General features: G+C 49.3%; 1 protein-coding gene across 5 annotated transcripts in view; it reads left to right on the top strand.

Moving 5' to 3' along the window:
- Window positions 1-21,478, top strand: part of TBL1X (transducin beta like 1 X-linked) — a 238,206-nt gene that overhangs the window by 177,461 nt on the left and 39,267 nt on the right. For all 5 annotated transcript variants that reach the window (XM_061137238.1, XM_061137240.1, XM_061137236.1 and 2 more), the window contains one exon: window positions 4,962-5,072. In XM_061137238.1, the coding sequence (XP_060993221.1) occupies window positions 5,015-5,072 (58 nt within the window). In that variant the 5' untranslated portion in view covers window positions 4,962-5,014. The remainder of the gene's footprint in view (window positions 1-4,961; window positions 5,073-21,478) is intronic.

Below are 21,478 nucleotides of genomic sequence, written 5' to 3'. Positions count from 1 at the left end.
CCCGAGGAGGCTCCCTCCTCCCTGCTGTCTCAACCCTGCCAATTTCTTTCCTCCTTAGCTGGGTTGTTCTCATACTGATTTCTGAAGACGCTGCCAGATTTTAATTACATCCTAATGAATGTGACTGCAGTTCACGTTCGTAGGAGGAAATTTGGAAAATACTGAAAAGGCACGCACACGTACACGGATTTAAGTCCAGCAAGATCCTAGCCCTGGAGAGACCGGTGTATTTTATTTTACTGTTTATATTTTAGAGGGTATCTTTTATTTGTGCATGTGTGTTTGTGTGTGTGTGTGTGTGGTTTGTGTGGTTTGTGTGGTTTAGTTGCTAAGCCATGTCCGACCGACTCTTGGCAACCCCATGGACTGTACCCCCAACCAGGGTTCTCTGTCCTTGGGATTCTCCAGGCAAGAATACTGGAGTGGATTGCCATTTCTTCCTCCAGGGGATCTTCCCCACCCAGGGATCGAACCTGGGTCTCCTGCATTACAGGCAGATTGCTTACCCACTGAGCCACCGGGGGAGACCTTGTGCGTGTGTACAAAATGAAAGTTAGCCATTCCATTTGAAGCCTCCTTTTTTTTTTTTCACATGGCACTGTATCGTGGACATCGTCCTAGGTCATGAAAATCCTTTTGAGGGCTTCAGTCTTACCAGGTTACTTCATACTCTTATGTAAATGGTGGCGCTAGTGGTTAAGAACCCACCTGTCAATGCAGGAGATGTCAGAGACGTAGTTTCAGTCCCTGGGTTGGGAAGATCCCCTGGAGGAGAACAGAGCCTCCCACTCCAGCATTCTTGCCTGGAGAATCCCATGGACAGAGGAGCCTGGCGGGCGAAGGTTTGTAGGGTTGCAAAGAGTCGGACACGACTGAAACAAGTTAGCACGCACGCGTGCCACTGCTGGACATGTGAACTCTGGTGAGGAATAATAATTCTTTGATTATGTTTATAATTTTGGATCATTTGGCTCCCAAGTAAATAAATATAACTATAAAATTAGTGAAAAATCTTACCTTTGGGGGGGACTCTTTTTCTTACTATAGAGTGATATGCATGCAAATACTCTTTAGTAAAATGAAGATGAGTCTATGGGGGAAGAAAAGAAGGTGAAACCACTGTTGGTATTTTCTTGTTCCCTGTCCAAACTATTCTGTGTATATATTCTGCAATAACTGAAGTCAAGCTATAAACACCATCGTGTATTGAATCGTACTCATTACTGTCATCGGACAACAAAAACAGTTTGAGGTAGTTTTTTAGCAGTTCCTTGGCGGCTTCGTTTCAGTTAATGCAAGCAGAGCAGGTGTGCAACGTGGTGAAACAGGCTTGCTTCCTCTCCACCTTAGTCTCCAGCAGTGGATTTATATGTAAATATATGTTTATATGTAAATGTTGATGCACACGTTAAACCTCTCATCTCATAACTGGCCACCGGGAAATACAGTTTCCATTTGAAAAGAGAGAGCAATGTTATGGGCTTCCCTGGTGGGTCAGTCAGTAAACAATCCCATCTGCAGTGCAGGAGACCCAGGTTCAATCTCTGAGTTGGGAAGATCCCCCGGAGGACGAAATGGCAACCCACTCCAGTATTCTTGCCTGGAGCATCCCATGGTCAGAGGAGCCTGGCGGGCTACGGTTCACGGGGTCGCATAGAGATGGAGGCAACTGATCGGCTAAACCACCCCCAGTGTTATGGAAAAGGGAAGCCAGGAGGTGAGACCCTACTGCATTGCAGTCAGCAGAGAATCTGTGAAAGCGCCTTGCTGCACTGAGGTCATTTATAGCAGGTTTTCCAGCATCTCTGGCTCTGCACCCTCACTCTGCGTGGAATCAAGTCCCAGAGCCCTGAGCCTCGTCCAGAAAAATCACTTTACGCAATGCCTTCTTCCAGTGTCCAGGCGAGCAGACTCATAGCAGAGACAAGACCTCAGACCGACTTTTTCTTCCATCCCTGGAGAACCACGGAAGGGGCTGCACGAAAGGATGTTCAGAGACCGCGTCCTAACGGCACGGATTGCTAAGAGAGAAACTTCTGCCACGAATGATATCACGCTGAGCACCACGCTCCCCGCCCCGGAGTCACTGTGTACTTGTTCCATCACTGTTTCCGAAGCAGGCTCCCCGCCCGTGGGCAGGGAAACTCACTCGCCCTTTCTGTCTTCATCTCGCAGAGCCGGCGCTCAAGTGGCTCCGTGGTCATCACATCCTTGAAGATCATCAGAGAGCAGTTCAGATTTTGTTGTTTGGGGAGCGGTCCTGTCCCTTCCCAGAGCATGAGAGCATGTTAAATACTGTACACGCAATAAGAGCCAAACTGTTAGACACCATTTCCCACTCCCTGTTTTTTAAGAAAACTTCATCTATTTTTTTAACTTTTTATTTGGTATTGGGGTGCGACTGATTAACAGCATTGCTATAGTTTCTGGTGGAAGGCGGAGGGACTCAGCCGTACATTATATGTTTCCCTTTTCCCCCAAACTCCCCTCCCATCCCGGCTGCCACGTGACATTGAGCAGAGTTCCCTGTGTTGTCCAGCAGGTCCTTGCTGGTTCTCCATGGTAAATACAGCAGTGTGTCCATGTCCATCCCAGACTCCCTGACTATGCTTTCCCCCACCCTTCCCCCTGGTGACCATCAGGTTATTACAGAGTATTGAGCAGACTTCCCTGTGCTGTCCAGCAGGTCCTTGCTGGTTCTCCACGTTAAATACAGCCGTGTGTCCATGTCCATCCCAAACTCCCTGACTATCCCTTCCCCTGTCCTTCCCCCTGGGAACCATAAGGTTATTCCAGAGTATTGAGCAGGGTTCCCTGTGCTAAACAGCAGGTCCTTGCTGGTTCTTCATTTTAAGTATAACATCATAGACACGACTTCTCTTGCAACTGAATTTTGAACTGTTTTGTGACCGTGGTTATTAAGAGTTTTTTGCCACCTGGAAATTAAGTTATTAAAAAAAGAAAAATACCGTAAATAATCTTCCCTTCAGCTTCCTGATGGATTTCAGCCCCCAGTGGTTATTTATGTTGGAATACTCATGTTAAGCAGGAAGACTCCAGACGTGTCATCAGCTCACACAGATTTTTTTCTTCTTCTGAAACCAGAACAGTGAGGCAATGTGTGGTTTTTACCTTGCAGTGAAGATGGTCATTTCCTTTCTGCATAGTCACAACTGCAAAGACCATAGATCTACTTAATGGGAGGTGCCTCTGATGAAAACTCTGGAGAAGGGAATGGCAACCCACTCCAGTATTCTTGCCTGGGAAATCCCATGGACAGAGGAGCCTGGAGGGCCACAGTCCATGGGGGTCACAAAGAGTCGGGCATGACGGAGCACTCAAAACTGGGTCAGGCAAGAAAACAAACACCATATCACTAATGAAGAACCCATTTTTGTTGTTTTTGGAGGCGTGTTCCTCGGGGAGGGGGGAGGTGGTCTCTCTGCTTTGAGGATGCTTGCAGTGGGGGGGTGGAGTAGGATTAAGAGCCCTTTAGAGCCCTCCTGCACCTCTCCGGGGCTCGGGGCCCTGGTCTGGAAGTGTGTGTAGAAGCACGTCATCCTCACCACCTTCCCGGCGGGGAGCAGCAGGTCTTAGCATCCGCAGTTTGGCAGAGGTGGAAAACTGAGTCCTCTGGTCCACAGCTCCATAGGGATGAAGGTGCAGTTAGCATTAGGCCTCCGGGCTCAGCCTCAAGCCCCCCCCCCAACCACCACCACCACCACACCCCGAGTCCCATGTTCTCTGTTTTCCTCGGCTCCCTCAGGACATGATTCCCCTTACCTCCAGCCGATCGATCAGTCCTTGGAGATCCAAACCACTGCCCTGGTATTCCCCTAACTTTATTGCAGCCAGCACAAGCGTTTCCCTGGAGGAGGGCGTGGCAACCCACTCCAGTATCCTTGCCTGGAGAATCCCAGGGACGGAGGAGCCTGGTGGGGCTACACGTAGTCCATGGGGGTCACAGAGAGTCAGACACAACTGAAGCGACTTAGCACGCACAAGCATTCTGAGCTCCAAAAGAAACCTGCTTGGCCGACTACACAGGCTGACACCTGCCACCTTACAGTCCACGGGGCAGGCGCAGAGGGCAAGCTTCCTGCCCCTGGGTCCTGGGGAGCGCTCGGTCCATCCTTGAAGATGCCGTGATCTCGGCCAGTCTGCCGCAGAATTTAACGCTGTCGGTTCGCTCTGTGTCCATGGGGCGGCTTGCTGACTCCCCGCCTCTTAATAGAAGTCACATCGTCGTGTCGATGACACAGCACCTCGGTGATGTGTGTCTTGGGGCCACGTGCACCCTGTCGGTTTGGTGACCATGAGGTTCGGCAGGGAACTTCGATGTGTGGGAGGTTGCTGTGAGTCATCTCTGCTGCAGACCCACAGGTGTGACCGGGGCCACGTGGTCCCCCCAGCTGGCGGTGTTGGCAGGACCGCGGGGGTACCCCCGGTAATCTCCCTCATCTGTCCAGGGAAGGGCCAGCAGGTGCAACCAGCCACCGTCTGTCCTGGGGTTCCGTTGAGGCTTGGTATGAACTGCTGTGTGATCCTATCACACGCGGGATCTTGAGTGAATCAAGTTGCAGTGTTTGTGCTCATTTTCTGGTGCCCCTGGTTTTGTCTCTCTTAATGTAGTTTATAGACGAGTCCCTGCCAGGGTTATAAAACGCATCAACTCATATTTGGGGGGAAACTTTTCACCTGTATGTTGATATGTTTACGTAATTATAAAAGCTTTATGTCACCAGGAAATACAGGGGAAATTTTTCACCTGTATGTGTATATGTTTAGAGAATTAGTTATAAAGCCTTTATGTCACCAGAACATACGACAGGAATCAGGCATTAGTTACCTCCTGAGTATTACATATGTCAATTGTTTTCCTAAAGAAACACAGTCGAGGAGGAACATGTAGGCAGTGTCTGAAACATCTCTCCGCTTTCTCCTCTCTCCTTTTCCGACAGAGGGTGGTGGCTGCTGCTTCGTAAAGACCTCATCGCCGCCAGGTGAGGCTAAGATGAGCATTACCAGTGACGAGGTGAACTTCCTGGTGTACCGATATCTCCAGGAGTCAGGTAAGAAGCCGGCTTCCTGCCCGGAGCGGGGTGGGGGGTGGGGGGGGAACACCTTTTTCCAACGCGCCACGGGCAGGGGCCAGCAACCACGGAAGGCAAACGCGGGCTATAGAGAAGAGAGAGCTCGGGATGCTCTTATTGAGAGTACCGAAGGGCCTGGGCCCGTGCTGCTCCTGGGGCGGGATGAGGGAACGTGCTCTCGTTTCTGCTGACATTTCTGTTCACCTGAATGAATGAATGAATGAAGATCAAGTGAAGGGAAAGTGAAAGTCGCTCAGTCGTGTCCGACTCTGCGACCCCGTGGATTATCCAGTCCGTGGGATTCTCCAGGCCAGAATACTGGAGTGGGTAGCCTTTCCCTTCTCCAGGGACATCTTCCCAACCCAGGGATCAAACCCAGGTCTCTTAAATGGCAGGTAGATTCTTTACTGTCTAAGCCACCAAGGAAGTACCTCTAATAAAGTCGAGTGTTAGTCACTCAGTCCTGAGTCTTCATAACCCAAAGACCTATGGCCAACCAGACTCTTCTGTCCATGGGATTCTCCAGGCAAAAATACTGGAGTGGGTGGCCTTTCCCTTCTCCGGGGGAATCTTCCCCACCCAGGGATACAACCCAGGTCTCCCGCACTGCAGACAGATTCTTTACCAGCTGAGCCACAAGGGAAGCCCATTAAGATCAAGAGCAGTTGTGATAGATGTGGTGAGGGGCGGGGAGGATTTGGTGTTCTGGGTCCCCACCCTCGGGAGGGCATTTGTGGTCTGGTGTATACGTATGGTGCATCTATATGGGGCTGGGGCAGTGGGTGTTCTTGGCCCCGACCACAGGGGAGCGTATTTATGGGCTGCTCTATGCATATGGTGTATATTCATGGGGAGGTGGAGTGATTGGGTGTTCTCAGCCCCCACCATACGGTAGGCATTTGTGGGCTGATATATAAATACGGTGTGTGTGTGTGTGTATGGGAGTGGGGTGATTGGTGTTCTTGGCACCCATCATAGGGATGGTATTTATGGGCTGGTGTATACATATGGGCTTTCCTGGTGGCTCAGCTGGTAAAGAATCCGCCTGCAATGCAGGAGACCTGGGTGGGGAAGATCCCCTGGAGAAGGTAAAGGCTACCCACTCCAGTGTTCTGGCCTGGAGAATTCCATGGCCCGTATAGTCCATGGGGTTGCAAAGAGTTGGGCACGAGTGGGCGACTTGTACTTCACATACATATGGTGTATAGGTGTAGAGGTGGGGTGATTTCATGTTCTCAGCCCCCACCACAGGAAAGGCATCTGTGGGCTGGTGCATACATATGGGGACTGCCCTGGTAGCTCAGCTGGTAAAGAATCCGCCTGCAATGCAGGGGACCCGAGTTCAATTCCTGGGTCAGGAAGACCTCCTGGAGGAGGGCATGGCAACCCACCCCAGGATTCTTGCCTGGAGGATCCCATGGACAGAAGAGCCTGGCAGGCTGCAGACCACGGGGTTGCAAAGCATTGGACAGGACTGAGTGACTAAGCACCCAAGCAAACATATAAATGTGGTGTGTATCTATCTATCTATAGATAGATACACACACACACACAGAGAAAGAGAGATAGGTGGGGTGTTTGCTATTCTTGGTGCCCAGCATAGGAAGGGTATTTATGGGCTGGTTAATACATATGATATATATATATGAAGGTGGGGTGATTTTATGTTCTCAGCCCCCACCATAGGAAGGGCTTTTGTGGTCTGGTGTATATATATATATGGTGTATATATATATACATATATATATATGTACATATGTATATGTAGAGAGAAGGTAGAGTGATTGGTATTCTTGGCCCCCACCATAGAGAGGGTATTTATGGGCTGGTGTATATGTATGGTGTATATACATGGGGAGTGGGGTGATTGGGTGTTTTCAGCCCCAACATAGGGAGGGCATTGTGGGCTGGTGTATACACATGGTGTACATAGCGGTTGGGTGATTGGCTGTTCTCAGCCCCCACCATAGGGAGGGCATTTGTGGGCTGGTGTATCCATATGGTGTATATATATGGAGGGTGGGGTGATTGTGTTTTCCCAGCCCCCACCATAGAGAGGGCATTTGTGGGATGGTGTATCCATATGGTGTATATATATATGGGGCTGGGGTGATTGGGTGTTCTCAACCCTCACCATAGGGAGGGCATTTGTGGGCTGGTGTATCCATATGGTGTATGTATATATATGGGGCTGGGGTGATTGGGTGTTCTCAACCCTCACCATAGGGAGGGCATTTGTGGGCTGGTGTATCCATATGGTGTGTATATATATGGGGCTGGGGTGATTGGGTGTTCTCAGTCCCCACCATAGGGAGGGTATTTATGGGCTGGTGTATCCATATGGTGTATATATATATGGAGGGTGGGGTGATTGTGTTTTCCCAGCCCCCACCATAGAGAGGGTATTTATGGGCTGGTGTATACATATGGTGTATATATATATGGGGCTGGGGTGATTGGCTGTTCTCAGCCCCCACCATAGGGAGGGCATTTGTGGGCTGGTGTATCCATATGATGTATATATATGGAGGGTGGGGTGATTGTGTTTTCCCAGCCCCCACCATAGAGAGGGCATTTGTGGGATGGTGTATACATATGGTGTATATACATGGGGAGTAGGGTGATTGTGTTTTCCCAGCCCCCACCATAGGGAGGGCATGTGTGGGCTGCTATATAAATACTGTGTGTGTATATATGGGGGTGGGGTGTTTGGCGTCCTTGGTCCTGACCACAGAGAGAGCATTTTTGGCTGGTTAGGGATCCGTGTGCAGAATTGGTGTGGGGTAACTCGGTGGGGTGACTTGAACAGAAATGCACCGTCCCAGCGCCGTGGAGGACAGCCGTCCGAAGCAGGGTGCCAGCTGGCTTACTTTCTTCCCACGATTGTCTGCCGCACGGGGGTCTGCCCCAGCCTGTCTGCCAGCTTCGGTTGGACTGATTTCTCCTTTTCGTGCAGACGCGGTCATATTGGATTAGGGGCTCACGGTATTCTAGCACCACCTCGTCTTAACGAAGGACATCTGCAGGGACCCTCTTCCAGATGCCGTCACATTCTGAGCCGTTACCATGGGCTATGCAGTTGCAGGGGGACACAGTTTGAGCTATAACAGTCGGTTCTGCGCATATTGAAGCCTTATTCACTTTGTGTCACGTTTTATGTAATCTGCAAATTGATTATTCAAGAAAGAAGCCAGTTCTCACATCCCACTTCCACAGAGCCACGTGCTATCATTGAGGGTGATCCAAGTGTGAGTCCCTCGGTCCAGACTCTTTCAGAATCAGCCCAGAAGGGTGAGATGGGCCAGTCTTGCAGGTGACCCAAATGGTTTGATTCTGATCCTTGAACAAAAAAGACGAAATAGGTGGGGCATGCCACATGTTATAAATAAACCTCTCCCTACACAAGCCTAAGGTCCCTGTTTCTGCTGTCAACCCTCGCTAGCATTATTCAGGAAAAGGACACCTTCTTTCTACATATACATTTGACCATTTGGATTAGCTCTTGCTAGATGTTTTGTATAAAAACAATGGTGAGCAGAACAAAACAGGTACCACCTCATCCCTCGTCAATCAGGGAGGTCATGCCCACGGCTCTGATAACTTAAACTCGGAAATTAGCCAGGAAGTCTCCCACCTGGCATCCAAGTGTCCTCCCAGCACTGATCTCAGATTCCCAGAGATGTTTGCAGATGAAAATTCCACGTACCAAACTCTGCCTCCCTGAAGACTTCCAGCACTGAATTCAGAATTCCTTCCCTCTGGAAACACCTGCACAAAAATAGCCTGAAAAAGCGCGGTCCAAATGTGTAAACAGTCTTAAGGTGAAATTGCTGTCCCTCTGTTTGTGAACATGAGGGTAAATAGAGACTTGTGAAAGAAAACTTTTGTGTAACCCAGAGAAAGGTTTTTCCCGGTGGGCAGTCCCTAGGGCCCCCCTGGGGGCAAGAGCGTTGCTGGCCTCTTTGAATAAACACAGAAATGTCTATCCTTCCCCCCAGAAAAGCGAGACTTCCTTTTTTAGGATTTGTTTACATTTGTCTCTCATTTGTTGAGAAACTTTCTGTTACCAGGCAACTCAGAAGGGAGCCTTGGGAGACGCAATGTATAGAATTCCATCAGTGCTGATTGTGTGCAATATCTGCTAAGCTGCTGTCGTAATTTGTCAGAGCCTCGAGTAGAATCCCATAGACCGAGTGAGGAGTTAAGAGACGTCTGTGTGTGCCCCTGATGACTTTGTATGTCCAGGAACTGCCTCTGGTACCCCCACGAGGACATACTCCAAAGAAGAAACGCCTAGTGTTGTAAGCGTTCATTGTGGGCTTGTTTAACATTTATCTCCAATCCTCACGCCTTGGTTAGGTGGTGGTTTAGTTGCTCAGTCGTGTCCGACGTTTTGCAGCCCCATGGGCTGTAGCCCACCAGGCTCCTCTGTGCATCAGATTTCCTGGGCAAGAATACTGGAGTGGGAGCCGGTCCCTTCTCCAGGGGATCTTCCAGACCCAGGGATCGAACCCAGGCCTCCTGCATTTCAGGCGGATTCTTTACTGACTGAGCCACCAGGGAATTTATTGACCCAGCCATCAAGTGCAAAGAGCACGTTCTTGGCCTCATAATGTCTCCTTTCTAGCTGAAAGGAAGGAAGGAAGGGGAAGGAAATGGAAGGAAGGGGGAGGAAGGGGAAGGAAGAAGAGGGAATGAAGGAAGGAAGGGGGATGAAGGGGAAGGAAGTTTTTCACCCAATGTGAAAAACTGAATCATTGGAAAAGACCCTGATGCTGGGAAAGATTGAAGGCGGGAGGAGAAGGGGACAACAGAGGATGAGATGGTTGGATGGCATCACCGACTTGATGGCCATGAGTTTGAGCAACCTCGGGGAGTTGGTGATGGACAGGGAGGCCTGGTGTGCTGCAGTCCTCGGGTCACAAAGAGTCAGACACGACTGAGCGACTCAACTGAACTTGATATGCTTAATCCCTAAGTCATGTCCTACTCTTTGCGACCCCATGGACTGTAGCCCGCCAGGCTCCTCTGTCCGTGGGACTTCCCAGGCAAGAATACTGGAGTGCATTGCCATGCCCTTCTCCAGGGGATCTTCCCCACCCAGGGATCGAACTCACGTCCTCTGAGCCTCCTACATGGACAGTCAGGTTCTTTACAATTGCCCCACCTGGGAAGGCAGAAGCTAAAACTCCCCGTGCATTGATTTGCATGGGTATTCGTGCAAATTCACCCAAGGTATTCATGGCTTGGGGGCAGTATTTCCCCTACCTCTAGTGTTGTGATGTCTGCACACCGTGAAACAGACAGAGCCCTTAATCAAAACTGCTTGACAACTGTGGTGGTAGCTTGGACCGCACACAAAAATCACAAGTGAGAAATTGAGTTTCCCTAATGTGTTGTCAGGTGTTAACCAGGCTGGGTGTCCCCAGTGGCTGTCATTTGAAACACTTTAGACAATGAAAGCAGCCTTTCGTGATGGCAGGTGGCAGAAATTCATTTCGCATATATCAGAAATCAACACAATGGTGAATTTCTCTGCTTATGGTGGGGACTTTAAAACATTCGAGCCTGGCGTGCTGCAGTCCATGGGCGTCTCAAAGAGTCTTGGGTACGACTTAGATCCTAAACAACAACAACAAAAAGACCTTCGAGGGACTTCTCTGGTGGTCCAGTGGTTAAGACTTCACCTTCCAATGCAGGGGTTGTGGGTTCGATCCCTGGTTGGGAAGCTAAGATGCCGTGTGCCTCAAGGCCAAAAAGCAGAACATAGAATAGAAGCAACGTGGTGACAGATTGAATAAAGACTAAAAAATTAAACACCTGTGAACAAGTTTGAAAAATCCTTACACAGCGAAATAGACTTCCTGCTTTGTCATGATTCATGGTCAAGAGGCTAATCTGTTATGCATATCTGTTGCCTGCGTTAGCACAGCCATACCTGCCCTCTTCTTGCGAGGAGAGCCAGTGGTTTTCAAACATAAGCATCTACACACTGCACAGGTGCTATTTTCTGTTGTTGTTCAGTTGCTCAGTTGTATCTGACTCTTTGCGACCCCACGGACTGCAGCACGCCAGGCCTCCCTGTCCATCGCCGACTCCCAGAGTTTGGTCAAACTCATGTCCGTTGAGTCGGTGATGCCATCCAGCTATCTCATCCTCTTTGGTCCCCTTCTCCTCCTGCCTTCAATCTTTCCCAGCATCAACGTCTTTTCCAATGAGTCTGCTTTTCGCGTCAAGTGATCAAAGCATTGGCGCTTCAACTTGAGTATCAGTCCTTCCTGTGAGTATTCAGGGTTGATTTCCTTTAGGATGGACTGGTTTGGAGCCCATCTCTGCACTCACGTGACTGGCCAGGTAGAATCAGGCATGTTTCCTTTGGTTTGCATAATACGCTCATGGCTCTGTGTTATATATTATCCTTGTGAATAAATGTTACGTAACTAGACTCGTGAGGTTTTCAATGGAAGGTAGATGGCATTTTTTCATTCATTTCGTGGAGCTTCTGTTAGGAGAACGGTAACAGATTTCCTGACCACGTAGCACACGCATATCCCCTGTCTTGCCGCACCACCCCCCCCCTCCCCCCGCCCCAACTCACGTCAGAATTAGAGTAAGATTTAGGTGGCATTTTCTCTCCACAGCCGAGTCCAAGCACAGAGCCGAAGAATGGTTCTGTTCTGAACACACAGAGGTATGACTCTGCAGAAATATTCCTGAGCAGTGTAAAAATTGTGCATATTGGTGGTCCAGGGATTAAAAATCTCCCTGCCCGTACAGGTGACACAGGTTTGATCCCTGGCCTGGGAAGATCTCACATGATGTAATTCACTGAATAAGTGCTTCCCAGGTGGGTCAGTAGTTTAAAAAAAAAAAAATCTGCCTGCCAATGCAGGAGACCTGGGTTCGCTCTCTGGGTCAGGAAGATCCCCTGGAGAAGGAAAGGCAGCCCACTCCAGTATTCTTGCCTGGAGAATGCCATGAACAGAGAAGCCTGGTAGGCTACCATCCACAGGGTCACAAACAATCAGACACGACTGAGTGGCTTTCACATAGACGCTATGTACCTAGGTGATGCTCACACACCGATCAGAAATGAGGAAAGCTGAAGGTTTGCACTCAGCTGAATGTCACTCCCTGGTTTTGATACTGTCCTATGACAAGAGAAGATGTCACTGTTGAAGGTGACTGGGTGGGATGACTCCACTGTTTTCGCAGCTTCTTTTGAGTTCATGGTAATCTTGAAATTGCTAAAATAAAAAAAGACCAGCAATCATAACTTTGCGCTTCCATGGTCTGCAGAGCTTTGCCTATTACTGAGACGGAGAAGGCGGTCAGTAATACAAATGCAGCTGAGACATTTTTTAATTAGATTTTGCAGGTTGTTAGCCATGGCGCGGTTCTGATGGAGCGTCTTTTGTGTAATGGATTCGAGTGGTACCGTGTTAGCTTAGAAGCGGATAGCCACACAGCCATTCTGGGGCTTTTGGAAACAGAAAAATCATAGAGCCATCTGAAGGTGAACAGCGGTTATCGTGTATCCCAGAGCTTCCTTGGTAATTCAGCAGACTTCAAGTGTGCATCATAGGCCAGGCTCACCTGGCCGGCTCCTCCTGGGACATTGTCATGAGCAGCCGTTCTGCATTTCATTGACACCATAGGTGCTATACTGGCTGTATCATTAGCAGAAGGATAAAAGGACTATTCAGGGGCTTGCCCTGGTGGCGTCATGGATAGGAATCCGCCCGCCAGTGCAGGGGACCCAGGTTCGATCCCTGGTCCGGAAAGATTCCATGTGCTTGGGAGCCACTAAGCCCGTGAGCCTAAACGACTGAGCCCACGTGCCCCTAGAACTCATAATCTTGCAACAAAAGAAGCCACTGCAATGAGGAGCTCGGGCCCTGCGACTCGAGAGTAGCCGCTGCTGGCCACAGCCCCGAAGACCCGTCACAGCCGAAAATCAGTAAATACTTCAATAGTGTTCTTCGGTGTGCTTCTGCACTTCTTGTCCTGTGGCTTGCCAGGTTTTCAATATCCCCTTTGTGGCCTTTACTTTGCAGATTTCTCCTAGGTGGGCAGAGTTGAGGGTCTTAATCTCTTGGAGTGATGGTTTTGCGCTGTGGTGTTGGAGAAGACTCTTGAGAGTCCCTTGGAACTGCCAGGAGATCCAACCCGTCCATCCTAAAGGAAATCAGTCCTGAATGTTCATTGGAAGGACTTGATGCTGAAGCTGAAGCTCCAGTCCTTTGGCCACCTGATGCGAAGAGCTGACTCATTTGAAAAGACCCTGATGCTGGGAAAGATGGAAGGCGGGAGGAGAAGGGGACGACAGAGGATGAGATGGTTGGATGGCATCACTGACGCAATGGACATGAGTTTGAGTAAACTCCGGGAGCTGCTGATGGACAGGGAGGCCTGGCGTGCTGCAGTCCGTGGGGTCGCAGAGAGTCGGACACGACTGAGCGACTGAACTGAATCTCTTGGAGGGACTCTGAATGGTCAGAACAGCATACATTATCTAAAGATGCTCAACCTTTCCTAGAGGCCAGGCTTCCTGAAACTCAGCACTGTTGACCTATGGGCTGGGCGACTATCCTGTATTGTAGGTTCTTAAGACCGCATCCCTGGTCTCCACCCACTGGGTGACAGGAACACCCTGCCCCCCTCGCCCTCCATGCTGACAACCAAAGATGTCTCTGAGTTTTGCCACATGTCCCCCGGAGGGCAGAACCACTGCTAACTGAGAACCACTGATAACACATCCTTCAGTTGTGGGATGTGTTTCTTCAGTTAGTTTTTATTGCAAAGTGGAGTTGTCACGAGATTGTCGTTTCTTCTCTCTTTTTCATCTTCTTGGGTTGCATTTTGATTTTTTTCTGCAGCACACAAGTGAACTCTTAACAGTGGTCCTAGTGGTCCCTGTTTTTATTAAGTTTTTCCAGAGTAGTTTTCCCCTCGAGGAAGGCGGGGGGGGGGACCTCTGCCCCTGTTCTGTAGCAGATAATAAAATAAGTGGGAGTAGCTGTCTTCAATCTGGGTTTTGTTTTTCTTCGGGTTTTCGGTTTGTTTTTTATTTTTTGGACTCCGGTGAGGAGATTAGATAACCAGGAAAAGGGTGTTACCCTTAACATTTGTGAATAATTGCGTCTCCAGAAATGATTCAGCAGCATTGCCCTCTAATTCCAGCAGCTGACAGTTCACCCCGTAGGCTCCACTGTGTTTCCTGGGAGCTTGGACTGCCTTCTTATGCTAGACGCGTTCCCCGCCCCGGATTCAGGAAGGCATTTTAATGCTTCAGCTATCTTAATTTAAACCCAGGTTCAGGGCTCATTGTTCAGCTGAGTTGCTAAAAATATTTCTCTGACTGCGGTGGCATTTTTACATTGCTAATGTTGTCCCTGTTTAAAAAGAGAATCTTTATGAGACGATCAAGACAAGCACTTCTGTGAGGCAGGGGTAGCCTTTGCTTTAGAAAGCGTACAGGGAAATATTCGTTTCATCAGATTATAAGGAAGGAATACCAGAATGGGTTGTCTGCATGAGTAATTTTAAAAGTAATTTAAAAGCAGCTGAGGGAAATCCCTGCTGGTCCAGTGGCTAGGACTTGGCGCTTTCACTGCTGGGACCCAGTTGGTTCGATCCCCAGTTGGGAATCTACAATCCTGCAAGCCGCGAGGAAGGAAAGGGAGGGAGGGAGCCAGGAATTAAGTCAGGTGGAACAGAAATATCTCATGGTTTCCAGTTCTTTGGTGATGTGTCCCTGTCTCCTAGACAACCCTCAAGCTCTATGATTTGCTAGAAGGATTCACAGAATTTGGGCTTCCCTGGTAGCTCAGTTGCTAAAGAATCCGCCTGTAATGCAGGAGACCCCGGTTCGATTCCTGGGCTGGGAAGATCCATTGGAGAAGGGATAGGTTACCCACTCCAGTATTCTTGGGCTTACGTTGTGGCTCAGCTGGTAAACAGAATCCGCCTGCAGTGTGGAAGACCTGGGTTCGATCCCTGGGTTGGTAATTGGTAAGATCCCCTGGAGAAGGGATGGGCTACCCACTCCAGGATTCCTGGAGAATTCCATGGTATAGTCCATGGGGTTGCCTCAGATAGGACTGAGCGACTTTCACAGAATTTAGTAACCATTACACTCGCAGTGGATTACAGCAAAAAGATACGGACTATAACCTATTGCATGGTGACTGTGCTTCATAGTGGTATATCGGGTACTTGAAGGTTGCTAAGGTTACTGAGATGGTGGAAGTGTTCTCAGTGAAGTAAATAAAGGTTAATCATGTGAGATGCTGCATATGTGAGCTGACCTTGTTGTGTGATTCTTCCACAATGTATATCCATGTATCAGATCATCACAGCATATACCCCAAACTTCCACTTTGTTACATGTCAAGAAAAGTCAATCGAAAAGATCAACAAGTTAATCAAAGTTGGATGCTATGTCTCCATTTTTGTTACATTCCTCTTAATTGTATACAGTTGGGTGTGTATTTTGTTTGTTCAGCCGTCTTGTTTACACAGAATCCAATAGAGCCCTTTGTTTTGAATTGATAGCTTCAGTTTTTCTCCATTGGGATGTAATCCGTACGTGCATGCCAAGTCACTTAAAGTGACTCTTGGCGACTCTGGCGACCCTATGGACAGGGGAGATTCTTCAGGCAAGAATTCTCCAGGAGTGGGCTGCCCTGCACTCCAGGGGATCTACCCAACCCAGGGATCAAACCCGCATCTCTTAAGTCTCCTGCATTGGCAGGATGGTTCTTTACCCCTAGCAGCACCTGGGAAAACCACCCCCCTCCCAAATAAAAAAGAGACAGGTTACAGTCAGCTAAGGGCAAAGGTGCATGGGGTCCATCCAGTCCAGGAGAGCTGGGCACAGACTTGTAGGTGTCCCCTCCTGGCTGAGCAATGTGATGACACCTGGTTCTCCCAGCAACATGTCTGATGGCAAAGGGGCTGAGTTGCTAGCCACCCGAGCTTTTGCCATCCAGGCTTTCATGTGGACCTGCCGCTCCTGTCGAGGGCGCGGTAGCACCTGAGCAGACCCAGGCTGTCCACCCAGCCCCGGTCCCCCCCAGGTGGACTCCTGCGGTTGTGGTTGTGTATCGATCGCGTATGCACTTGGGTGTTTTTACCTCACGTTTGAAAACTCACTGTAAAGAGTGTAGGGGTGGGTAAGTACCTGGAGAACGTGATACCCACGCCTCTCACAGAGAAAAGCATAAAGCCACCCCCCTGGAGAGCTTTGTGGAGGCAGGGTTGCACACGCCTCCCGCAGCAAAGCTTTGCCCACGCTTCCTTTGCAGAACAGAGCTGTCTGCGGGCCAATCTCCCCTTAGGGCTTTGGAAAGACCCTGCACTGTGTGGGGGTCATCTCATCCCAAAGCCTTCTTCCAGTGGTGCCCATTGCCAACCAGCTCCTCTTCATTCAAAAAAAAGAGTGTCTCCCTAAACTACCCTCTGGGTGTGATGATAACCCACTGAAGCGTAGCAGAACGGAACCATGGAGAAGTTGCTCTTGGGACGTCCCCGAAGTTCACAGGCGTCCCAGTTTCCACTGCGCTTGGGGTTGTGCCGTCTTTTCTGAGTTTGCTGCGCTCCGCCGTTTGTGCATTAAAAGCTCAGATTCAGGGTTTGCCATTCCTGTGCTTCTTTACTTGTCAGAGAATGGGGAGAAAGCAGTTCGCTAGAAAAGCATTTGAAAATGGGCCGAGTATAAGTTGTTGTCATTTAGTCTCCCAGCCACATCTGATTCTTTCGCGACCCCGTGGACTGTAGCCCTCCTCAGGCTCCTCTGTCCATGGGATTTTTCGGGAGAGAATACTGGAGTGGGTTGCCACTTCCTTCTGCAGGGAATCTTCCCTACCCGGGGATGGAACCCGCGTCTCCTGGGTCTTCTGCCTTGGCAGGTGGATTTTTTACCACTGAGCCACCTGGGAAGCCTGCATGTAAGTTACACCTGTTTCAAGGTGTGTCTTGCTCAATACAGCCAAATCGTTTCCGTGGGTATTGCCATGGGAGAAAGGTTGGGTGCCGTTGAAGAAGTCCTTAAGGCTTCTTAGGCCATTGCTTCTTCCTTTAAAGGGTAGGGACGGTATGAAAAAGCCTCAGATGGTTCCCGTTTCCTTTTTTAGCTGAGATGAATTACCACGCTTACCACGGTGCCTCTTTTCCAAAGTTCATACACCATCACATTTAAGATCTGGCTGCTCTGAAATTCTAATGTGACCTTCAAAGTGTCCAGCTTTGATGTACTTCATTCTGCCAGTCGCAGTTCCCTTTCTTCCTTCCAGACTCAGCAAGCTGGTCATCTGGACTGTCAGACACAGCACTGTCCCTTTTCTCCTGGGTTTCTGTCTGTAGCCCTAGTGAGGTCTCCTCCGTCCACGTCTAAAATGCCACTCTCCCCAGAGTGACATCATTTTTTCTTTCCCTCCTGTATCCAGGTCTACGGACAGTGGGCTGTTCTTTTCTACAAGTCTAGGTTTCTGCCCCTAACTCACGTCTCATCCCCCAGTTTGGGGTGGAGGGGGGTGGTTCTCTCAACCAGCCTCTCCTCAGATCCCCCAGTCTGGGGGGGGCCTGCCGCCAGCCTCTCTGTTGCTTTCTGTACTGCTGTGTTCATTATGTATTTCCCAAGCGTTCTTCAGCATTATCCCACACAGAGAGCATTGCCGTTTCCTGACCACTATGCCTCCCCTGCAAAGAAGAACTTCCTCTGACCCCGTAACCTCCTCCAGGTTTCACGTGAAAAATGTCAGAATCACTGTCGTATGTTTCTCTTTCATGGTATCTTTCCGACTGCCTCCATGCCCTCTTGCTCTCATCCTCGCCTCTCCGTCAGCCAGGCACTCCCTGAATCTTGTCAGGGTTTCCGTCTGTTCCATTGTTTTGCCTGAATGATCGTAGCTCCCATTTATTGAGCATGAGCTGTGTGTCAGGCGTGATGCTCAGTTCTTGATCAGTCAGACTGTTTCCCCCTAAGATGGAGATGGGGCTTCCCTGGTGGCTCAGACGATAAAAAAAAAGGAGTCTGTCTGCAATGCAGGAGACCCAGGTTCGATCCCTGGGTCGGGAAGATCCCCTGGAGGAGGGAATCACAACTCACTCCAGTATTCTTGCCTGGAGAATCTCACGGACAGAGGAGCCTGGCAGGCTACAGTCCATGGGGTTGCAAAGAGTTGGACATGACTGAGCGACTGAGACTTTCATTTTGTTTTCAAGAAGCAGAGAGACAAGCTGCCTCCATCGTTGACAGGCGAGCGACCCAAAGCATTGAGAAGATAGCGGCTTGTCCAGGTCACACTGCCAGGGAGTCATAGAGTCTAGAGCTGTGAATTCATAGAGCCAAGAGCCTCTGGCTCCAGAATCTTCCACTTAAATGATTTTTCTTTGCTCTTAACGTGGTGAGATGGTTGATTTCTTTTTCAGCATTAAATCTGCACTGCTGAAACAAACCCCACATGGCCTGGACGTTTTGTCCTCTTTATATGCCACTGAATTCAGTTCTAATAGTCTCAATAGGTTTTGCTTCTTAGGGTTATACTGGCCTCATCAAACAAGCCAAGGGATCTAAAATTGCTCTCCTAAGGACCTGTAGTCCCATAATTTGGGTCTCTCCCCTGGATTAGTTGGCAGAATCTTTCTTTTTAAAAGGTATTGTTTTGGTCTCTATCGCAACCAGTCATTTCTGTCTTTGTAGTCCAAAAGCAGCCGTCGAAATTACATAGACCATTGAGAGTAGTTGTGTTTCAATAAAGCTTTATTTATAACAGCAAGCCAGGGGCCAGATTTGGCCCAGAGGATACAACTTGCAGACTCCTGTCTTGAGACTGCTAATGGAGTATGTATGTGTCTTCCTGTCCAGGGAACATGGATGCGGTGTTTGTAACCTGAGTATTTACTACTTCCTTGTCCTCTGAACATGTCTGTAGCCCTTCCTTGTCTCTGCACGTATTTCCCATCCTTGGTTCTCTTGTACCTGAGACATCATTTTGCCATATTTACATACATCTAAAAGTACTTTGTTAATATTTACTAACATTTTTCCTTAAATTGAAGCAGTTAACTTTTCACTAAATTTTCAAATACATCTACTATTGTGTTTGCATAATGCACAATTTAAAAAAAAATAATTGTGAGGTTTTAAAATATCTGCCCCCATGCTTTGTAAAATTGTTTCAGGTACCATCAGAGGTACAGGCATCTCTCCAGGAATCTGACGTGCCTGGATTAAGCAGTCGTCAGGATTTCCAGCTCTACCAAATGTCTCTCTCTGTCTCACCTGTTGAGTGGTGATACTGTCCTAGTGCTAGGGTTGGAAGGAGACACATGAGAGGAGGAAGTCTTTTTCTCTCCACCTAGGGAATTAACCAGGCGTCTTGACACAGGGGCAGCTAAACGTGAGGTTGGCGGTGTTCACAGAGGAGCACGCGAGGGGTGCCAGACAGAAGGAGGCATTTGAACCAGCACTCTTCAGGGAAAAAAGGAAGCAGAGCATTTCAAGCAAAATCAAGAGCCCGCGTTAATGTCCCGAGGCTTGGCAAAAGCCGGTTTACACTGTTGAGGGGTGAAGAAGCATCTTGGCGAGAGGGACAAAGGATACAGGATGGGAGGAACGGGAAGGAAGTACAGGGACGCTGGGTCATGGGCAGCAGGTGAAGGCCAGGGTGCCCAGTGGGAAGCCCATTGGCTATTTTTGAAAATTAAATCTGAAAACTGTGTGCATCAGAGGTGGCTCTCAGTGAAAACTGAGACTCCACCAGGATGGAGTGCATGCTAAGTCGCTTCAGTCTTGTCCGACTGACTCTTTGCGACCCCACAGACTGTAAGCCCACCAGGCTTCCTCTCTCCGTGGGATTCTACAGGCAGGATGACTGGAGAGGGTTGCCGTGTCCACCTCTAGGATCTTCCCGACCCAGGGATCGAACCCGCGTCTCCTGCCTTGGAGGCAGACTCTTTACCATCTTCAGCCACCAGGGAAGGAAGCCCCAGGCAGAATGGTGGCCAAGACTAATGAGTCACTGGGAGAAGTGCTAATACTGTGTTAGGTAAGAAAGAACTGGGGTGTCAAATTCTAGGACCACAAGAATTAAACGTGTAAAAAAAATCAATTTACAGAGGTAAGAGGGACTGGAGGAAATTACCCCCCGGGTAAGAACAGCAGTTGCATCAAGCGTCTAGTGATGTGACTGTTTCCCCTCTCTTCCAAACTGCTTTCTCTGCTTCTCCTCCCCCTGAGTCCTGTGTGTGTGTTTTTTATTATTGTAATTTTTAATGGTGTCATCCATCGTAAATCTCCGTGTTGGCGGTCGTGGTCGAATTCCCCAATTAACAAAGTAGCGAGTCCAAACTTTATGAGGGTTCAAGGGCTGTTGGGGGTGATGGGGCCAAAAGGGGCTGGCTCCAAACCTTGCTTCTCTGCATGGCGGCTGGAAGCCAGGGCTGGGGTCTGGGGGAGCGTGCCCCGACGCCCCTCGTGGGCGAGCTGCCTCCCCTCACGGTTTGTCAGCCCCGGGAGGAAATAGCCCCCTGCATTTATAACCTGACTAGTGCCTTCTCCTCCTGGAGCCCTCCCAGGTTTGGGGGACATTAAACGTCTTGGCAGGTCCGCACTCAGCCGCCACCCCTGGGGTCCAGGCCAGATGTTAGAAGCGAAACCCTATTTTTAACAAGGTCCTCCTGCTATTTCTTTTGGGCGCCTTCCAAGCAGTTCCATTTTACACCAAATTCCACGTTGCAACAGGTCAGCGGGAATAGGTCTGCAGCTCTTGAGAGCAGCCTGCCTGTGCTCAAGTTTTTCTCCAGCAAGATAGTAGAAAATTAGGACAGAGAGCGGGGGCTGGGGCGGGCGGCGGGGTGGGGGGGTGGTTTAGATACAGATATTGAAACGTAAAGTTGACGTGCCTGTGTGCAGTGATTGCAGATTGCAGAGTCAAAAACAACTCTCAGCGAACGTTTGTGCTTTTGACCATGAATGAAACTGGGGTTAGCGGTTTTGTGTGACTTCCCTGGGCAGAAAAGGTAATCCTCTGGCGAGACGAATCCATCACGCCCAAAAAGAAGAAGTGAACTGATGATAAATTAGCCCCCAAAGATGAGGGGATGGTATCTTATTCTCCCGCCTTGCCTGTTTACAGCTTCTCAGAGTGAGTGAGTGTGTGTGTGTGTGTGTGTGTGTGTGTGTGTGTGTGTGCGCGCGCGCGTGTGTTCCTCTCTTTGATTTATTGGACCCAGCTGCCACTTAACTGGGCTTCCTTGGTGGCTCAGACAGTAAAGCGTCTACCTGTAATGTGGGAGACCTGGGTTCGATCCCTGGGTTGGGAAGATCCCCTGGAGAAGGAAATGGCAACCCACTCCAGTAGTCTTGCCTGGAAAATTCC

This window comes from Dama dama, chromosome X (assembly GCF_033118175.1).
Source record: "Dama dama isolate Ldn47 chromosome X, ASM3311817v1, whole genome shotgun sequence".
NCBI classification, from domain to species: Eukaryota; Metazoa; Chordata; class Mammalia; order Artiodactyla; family Cervidae; genus Dama; species Dama dama.
The sequence above is the reverse complement of the archived record's forward strand: the minus strand, read 5'-3'. Positions and strand labels throughout refer to the sequence as shown.